General features: G+C 46.1%; 4 protein-coding genes across 4 annotated transcripts; 2 read left to right on the top strand and 2 right to left on the bottom strand.

The window, feature by feature from the left end:
• Window position 1: 1 nt before the first annotated feature.
• On the top strand, window positions 2–1,608 carry K452DRAFT_281860 (uncharacterized protein). Its single transcript, XM_033539510.1, has 3 exons — window positions 2–170; window positions 227–616; window positions 690–1,608. The coding sequence occupies exons 1-3, from the start codon at window positions 117–119 to the stop codon at window positions 1,266–1,268; spliced, it is 1,023 nt and encodes a 340-aa protein (XP_033390923.1). The 5' UTR covers window positions 2–116; the 3' UTR covers window positions 1,269–1,608.
• Window positions 1,089–3,117, bottom strand: K452DRAFT_293397 (uncharacterized protein). Its single transcript, XM_033541559.1, has 6 exons — window positions 2,971–3,117; window positions 2,843–2,918; window positions 2,772–2,779; window positions 2,469–2,582; window positions 1,856–2,420; window positions 1,089–1,798 (listed from the first exon to the last, which is right to left on the bottom strand). Exons 1-6 carry the CDS (start codon window positions 3,093–3,095, stop codon window positions 1,382–1,384), a joined length of 1,305 nt encoding a protein of 434 aa, XP_033390922.1. The 5' UTR covers window positions 3,096–3,117; the 3' UTR covers window positions 1,089–1,381.
• A 107-nt stretch (window positions 3,118–3,224) lies between these two features.
• Window positions 3,225–4,440, bottom strand: K452DRAFT_260981 (uncharacterized protein). The gene is made up of 3 exons (XM_033538558.1): window positions 4,192–4,440; window positions 3,645–4,126; window positions 3,225–3,591 (listed from the first exon to the last, which is right to left on the bottom strand). The coding sequence occupies exons 1-3, from the start codon at window positions 4,285–4,287 to the stop codon at window positions 3,417–3,419; spliced, it is 753 nt and encodes a 250-aa protein (XP_033390921.1). The 5' UTR covers window positions 4,288–4,440; the 3' UTR covers window positions 3,225–3,416.
• Window positions 4,441–4,769: 329 nt separating this feature from the next.
• Window positions 4,770–6,059, top strand: K452DRAFT_210404 (uncharacterized protein; the record flags this gene model as incomplete). Its single annotated transcript, XM_033536162.1, has 3 exons — window positions 4,770–5,157; window positions 5,222–5,417; window positions 5,480–6,059. Coding segments are annotated over 3 exons (1,164 nt in total), but the record flags the coding sequence as incomplete, so codon positions are not given.
• Between the last annotated feature and the right edge of the window lie 1,144 nt (window positions 6,060–7,203).

Raw genomic sequence — 7,203 nt, 5'->3', positions numbered from 1 at the left:
CCAGAGCATAACATCATCATCCGTCTGCTCCGTGAACATGGCTTCACTGCTAACAACTCTCCTTCGACCTCCTCTGCTACCACCACCACCACCACCACCACCACGTCGTCACCAACATGGCCACCGAAGACTGGACCAGTCTGGCAAAGGTCGACCCGGAGCTAGAGCCGGTAGCTACATCCTGTACCTATCTTCCCGCACCGGCTCACACTGACGCCGCCTTTAGCTTCTCCCACTGCTGCCTCCAACGTCGGCGCTTGTTGGGGACATCGCAACCCTCCGCGCTGAGCTTACGGAGAGAAAGAAGGCTATGAATGCCGTCTTGGCTCCGGACAGCACTGGCCTTGACATCTCCGAAACCACCATCACAGCGTGTGATGACTACCAGATACCCGCCAGAATCTACAAACCAATCGACCCTCCAAGTCGTGGCAGCCCACTGGTCGTTTACCTTCATGGCGGTGGCTTCTGTTTGGGTGGTCTGGAGAATGAGGATCTCACCTGCCGCACTTTCGCCAAGAACCTGGGCTGTACGGTGCTCAACATTGCTTACCGCCTTGCGCTTGAACATCCCTTCCCGGCCGGTATCAATGACGCATGGAGGTCTGTGAAATGGGTAAGTATGCTGGGACTCTTGATTAGCCTCTCAGACCGACGGCCATAAATGTGATGACTAACATCGACATAAGGCTGCTGCCAATGCCTCTGAGCTCGGAGCAAATCCCTCCCAAGGTTTTGTTGTAGGTGGTACTTCGGCTGGTGGAAACATGGCTGCTGTCATTGGCACACTTGCTCGAGACAGTAAGCTATCTCCTCCGCTTACCGATCTTTGCCTGTTGATTCCTACCGTGACAAACATGCACGACCCACCTACCAAGTACAAAGACGACCTGAAATCTTTCGAGCAAAATCAAGACGCTCCGCTTTTGAACCAACAGTCAATGCATTTAATGATGGCCGTCCTTAAGCCTGACTGGTCTTCCCCGCTGTTTAACCTATACAGCGTGGTAAACCCAGTCAGTCGCAATGGTCTGCCACCAACTTATATCCAAGTATGCGGGCTGGATCCGCTCCGGGATGAGGGCCTCATGTTAGAGAAAGAGTTGAGAACTGAATGTAAGACTCCTACGAAGCTGCAAGTATATCCGGGCTTGCCACACAGCTTCTGGAGCTTTTTCCCACAACTCGAGGCAAGTAAGAAGTGGAAAATTGATACCATGGAAGGTATGAAGTGGCTGCTTAAAGTTGGGGACAAGCAGGGTAAATAGCGACTTGCTTTAATCCACCACGTTCGCCTACGAAATAGCAGGTCCTTGTTCAGTCCTATGGTTTAATAAACAATTCGAGCCCTCGGGTCCTCGTTTGCGCTTGTTCCTCTCTTCTACGTCTTAGCCAGTCTTTTCAGAGCCTGTATCAGCATGCCGCAAAAGCTCTCAAAAATTACCTGGTCTAGCCCTTGGACCCATCTTATCATAACTGCATCAGTCTTGATACTGACCATAAAACCAAGTGCCACATCATTACTCCTGGTGTCATTTTTGGCTGTCACATGCTCGAGCTGCTCTTCGGTTTCTTCCCGCTTCCTTTTCCTTCGGGCAGATCGTGACCAAACATTCTTCCGAGCGCGGCCAACTCCTAGTTGAAGCTCCTCGTTCCATTTCCATTCCAGATCCAATCCTATCAATGTGTTATTGATGGTGTCGATGGCTGATTTGACTGTTATTTCTGGTATTGGAACAGTGAAATTGGAAGGGAAAGGTAGAATATCCTTAGTGTTCATGTCTCTTCGAGCGACTTCCTAGTTCCAGTTTAGCATTTTCCTAGACACTTCTTAGCTGACAAGAAGCACGCTTACAGTTTGTGGTCTTATGTCGGACCAACTCCACCCAACAGCCCAACGTCTCGTCTTATGTTGTGCTCCTAAGCAGCAAACAGCCCAGTTCTTACAACCAAGCTTTTTCAACCTCTCAATCAACTTTGTGGCACTTGCAAGCTTGCCCAGCATCGATGTATACCACTGAACTCTGTCTTTCAGGATAAGGCTTTCTTCGAGAATTCTGAGCACAAACCCGATATCACCTCCATCGGTGACCATTTCCATTTCTTCCCCCGTGCATACCGAGTTTGGTGGCTTTTCTTTACCTTCACCGGAGATGGATGCTTTCCATTCTTTCACCGAGGCAAAGAATGGGGGGTTGCATATAGTAAAATCCAATCGCTCCAAGTTGAGGGCTTCAAGCGGAACCAAAGGATCGGATGGTGATGTTTGCAGCAGATTACAGTTAGCAGTGAACCCGTTGGCTTCGATGTTCTTTGTTGCGTATGACAAGCTGAATGCATCTATGTCTGTGGCTGACATGAACCACTCCGGGCGCTTGCACAAAGCGAGGAGGGTATAGATGCACGACGCACCCGTACCACTATAGAAATTCAACGATCGTCCACAAGAAGAGTTTTGAGCAACATACATATCTAGCCCTGAGACATGGCGCTTCGTGCCGAGTTCACCACGGGTGAACTCGTCGAAATAAGAAGGGTTCGTAGAGTCAACAAGGTCCTGGATCCATTGGACATAAAGGTATCTGTGCAATGTTAGAATTTTCCTTGTAAATAAAGCTAAACACGAAAAGGTGCCTGGGCTTCGTCGAGGCTCACGACACACTAGGGTTGGTGTTTAGGTTTGGAAGGAAAGCAATTCCATTCTTCGAGGCAACCCTCATTCTGAACAGTCATGCAACCTTGGAGCCATAACCGTCGCGATCAGTGCCTACCTGGATGGCTTTATTTCAGGTTAATATTGTCTGCTGTATGGATAGCAAAAATGTTCATGGGAACAACTCACGGGTGGACACAGCCGATTTTCAGGCAGCTCAACAATAATACCGAAGTCTCTTTTGAGTAGTGATGTTGTAAATTCTCTTATGTCGTTGTCAGTGTCTTGCTGATATTGGCTATCATGAATAATTCTACCGAACAGCGCAAGGGTCGTGAAAATCTACTTTACCATCGATGAAGCAAATGGTGTCAGCAGCATCAGGACTCTGTTCTGCACTAAGGTGGGAGTCAAGAAGTTTCGGATGTTCTCGGGTCGCCATGGTCTGTCTTGTGGTGTGTGTGTGGGTTGTTGGAGTGGGTCGGCATTCCTGGGTAATGGAGACCGGGCGGGACGTTTAGCGGGGCGGAGCAGATCGCGGCGGAACAGAGCGGAGCGGTGTAGCCGTGGCAGCGGGGATCTTGGCGTATAATTATTGAGGACAAAAGATATCTGATTGTTTATCTCGCTTTTACGAAAGACAACAATAACACATCCTATAAAAACGCCATACTTTTTGTCCTAGCCCCGAAAGCCTTGGTCCGTTGTCACATAGTTTAGTGGGCACAAGCATTCTTCATATTTTTTGTAAACATTCTGGACATCACCACCAACCAAACGCTCCGTCAAAGCCAACAATCCCCGGCTCTTCGCCTAGCCGAATTTTTTCATAGCTTGGGACTTTGTTTGGCTTATAGAAGCCCAAAAGTGCTTCCATGTCATCGTCATCCATTTCACATAACTCTTCAAGGCTCCAGCTCTCGCATACCTTGGACATCCTACCCATTGTCAGTATCTCATTCCCTTGTCGCAACTGGCCGCATAGGCTTACCATTGCATCCGCTTTGGTCCTTCTTCAGGACCCGGAGCGACTTTGCGTAACTTCCGTCTCAGTGAGCCGACCTTCTGGATAGCAGCCCCGATATTATCGGGGAGATTGGCTGCAATCTGCCTGCGCACAATGTTCGCTAGCTTAGGCCCATTGCCGTTCGTGCTAACCATGATCTGTAGCGGGCCATCTCTGTGTACACTGCCGAAATAGAAATCGCATTCCGGGGGGACATCGGCAATGTTTGCTGGTATTCTTTTCTCCTTGCAGAGCTTGTAAACCTGTGAAGAAGCCTCCGGGTCGTCGACCGCCGTTAGAACCATGTCTACGCCATCGAGGTCCGAGGGCTCGAATTTCCGGTCGACATAGTCGACCTGCTTGTTGGCGATACGGTAGGCAACTTCATCGTTAAGGCCGGAGGAAGGAGAGACGACGGTGACTTTGGCGTCGGCGTTCAAGACGTTCAGGATACGGCCGGCTGCAACCTAAGCTGATGGTCAATGTCAATACTGGAAGGACGAAGGCCCGCAGGTGATTGGCCGTGACGCACCTCGCCGCCGCCCACGACAAGCACTCTCTTGCCCCGGACCTGCCAGGCAAGAATGAGAGACCCTCCGCCCTGGACTGGAGGGTAATCTTCACCCATAGCTGTGATGTGGTTTGGCGCAAAGTCGAGAGTGTATTGGTTTTACGGCGCGCGGAGAAAGCATCCGCCCAGATTAACACCGAGGAAGGGTATGATGAGATCAGCACATGTCAAAGCCACTACGCAATGCGCTCGTGCCCCTTCCCCTTCCCGACCTCACCATACTCGATTCTGTGGATCTGCGGGACGAACGGCTGTGGTGCGCCACTGCGCCTCAATTACCCGTCTTTAGTCAGACCCCACGCAACCCTAGCAACAATGCCTCGCTGGTACCTTGCGCTCAACACTCGAACAATATGACCTCGCGCAGGTCGCTGGGCGGAGGACGGACGCTAGGCACTGCCAAAGCGCTATCGCTCACTGTTTCCCCTCGTCCACAGCAGCACCACCGCAATTCCAGCTTACTGTCGCCCTCCGAGAGCTCCGTGTCTCTGACCTCGCATTCCTCCCTTTCCCCCGCCTTCACCGTCGAACCGCAGGACTACAATGACCAGCACGGTTTTGAACGCAATCACACTGCGGCTTTCATAAACATCCGAAGAAAGCATGTTGATAAGACAAATCTAGAGATCAGTCGGCTAGAGAAACGCTTGACCAAGCTCACACAGCTTCTGGTTAATCCGCCACCTGAACCAAGCGCCGGGGCAGGCAGCTTGCTGTGGCCCTTATCTGGAGTAAAAGCTCAGCAACGAGCCTTAGAACAATCTATTATTGCTTGGGAGGATGATGCCAAAGTTTTGCAATGCCCGTTTTGTCAACAGGAGTTTTCCAGTTACTTTCGACGGCATCATTGTCGACTATGCGGGCGGGTTGTATGCGGTGATCCCAAGACTGTTTGCTCCTCTGAGGTTGGGTTAAGCGTTACAGCACGTAAGTAACCTGGTTACTATCAAGGGCACGCGCTAATTAACTCCAGCCACTAACAAAACGTTAGAAAAGTCAACGGGCCAATTAAACCTAGATATCCGGATGTGCCAGGACTGTAAGCACATACTATTTAGCAAGAGCGATTTTGCTCGCGAACTCGCTGATAGGCCTCGGGACCAACGCGCATACGAAAACCTTACCCAGTTTGAGCGGGGTATTCGATTACTATTACCTAGGTTTCATAAGTTGCTTGTAGCTTTACAGTATGTTGACTTATAATCTCCACTGATTCTAATGCTCTTAAACTAAACATAGCTACATCTAGAGATCCAGAGAATCCTCCAACGCCAGTGCAGCTTCAAGACGCGACCAAAGTCCGAAAACGGCTTATGGATGCCTTTACGCAGTTCAACACAGCAGCGCGCAGGATTCGTGACTTTCCGACGGATTCACCAACGCAGAAAAGACTTCAAAGAGCTGTCTATCAGCAGTCCTACAATTTCCTCAGCCTTCACATGCTACCGCTCAAAACTTTACCAAAGATTCTCAAGCATGCTTCCCCTAATGGCTCACAAGCAAAACCAAATGGGCGCTCCAACGGTGCTTTGGCAGCAATCAAATACAACGATATAGAAAGCAGCAGCGTTGCAAGCAGTAGCAGCGTGGTCACCGCCATGGAGGCCGAAGAGAAGGACCTGAGGGAGAGGCTCATAGTGCTGGAAGAACAGAAGTTCTTTGTTTCGGAAATGATCGCAGATGCCAACCGTCATCGTCGATTTGACGAGGTCAGCTCTCTTGCGCAGAACGTGGAGGACCTGAGCAAAGAGATCGACCAGATCAATGGCCAACTCGGGCAGCTAGATTTTGCGGCTGCCTACAACGGAGAGTTGGTAATGACTCCACCAGTCACTTGATATATGACAGTCATCATGGCGGCTGTAACAGTACAGGTCATGTCGCTTATCCTATACATTCGGGTCCATCTGTGCTTACGAGTGCTCCTTTGCTATCGGTCTGTTGCAGGCGCAGGTGTCTACTAGTCGTTTTTTTTTTTTTTTTTTTTTTTTTTTTTTATATATATATATACCTACAATCAGTAAATATTGTGAATTTTTCGGAGAAGCGCGCGCATTAGCGGGGCGTTATTAGGTTTATCGGTTGTTAAATAATAAACTAATTTTCTATCAAGTCTAAGTAAACAGGGTGATTCTTATATTTAATATTAGATAGTAATAGAGCTAATATTTATAGAGCTAAGAGAAAGAGGAGTAATATTCTTTACCTATACGCTATTAGCGAACCCTACTTATTAGAGTATATTATATAAGTCTTTTCGCGCTCTAATTAACGAATTTTATTAAATAGTAAGGTTTATTTATAGGTAAGGAATATTATAAAGTATTAAAAATCTATAAAGAAATATTTTCTATAGTAATTACTATTTTATATTTTTATTCTATTTTAATAGCTACTTACTAACTATATTTTCTATCTTTTTATTTATTACTTATTATATAATAAATCGAGTCTACTAAATCTATTTATTTAAAGTTTATAAGTTTCTACGGCTATTTACTGAGATACATATTTTTTATCGTATAATTTCTGAGATATACATCTTCGTAATATATTATAATATATCGAAATATATAGGAATATTTAAAAAAAAATGTATATCTTAGAGAGACTTTTTCGATATGTGTATCTTAGAAATACTATGTGTATCTCAGAAATAAATTTTAAAAATATGTATCTTAGAAATTATTTTTCTTAGGAATATCTTTAATTTTTTATGAATATATTTTACTTTTTTTTATAAGAATATATTTCGCTTTTTTAAGAGTATATTTTACTTTTCTTAAGAACATATTTCGCTTTTTTACGAATATGTTTTTAAGAATATATTTTTTAGGAAAGAATATATGTCGGTTTTTTTTTTTTTTTTTTTTTTTTTAGAATGTGTTTCGCTTCTTTTTAAGAATATATTTTTTAAGAATCTATTTCGATTTTTTAAGAATATTTTCTTAAAGAATATATTTTTTTAAGGAA

Source organism: Aplosporella prunicola, assembly GCF_010093885.1.
Source record: "Aplosporella prunicola CBS 121167 unplaced genomic scaffold K452scaffold_159, whole genome shotgun sequence".
NCBI classification, from domain to species: domain Eukaryota; kingdom Fungi; phylum Ascomycota; class Dothideomycetes; order Botryosphaeriales; family Aplosporellaceae; genus Aplosporella; species Aplosporella prunicola.
This window is presented reverse-complemented; position numbering and strand designations above follow the sequence as displayed.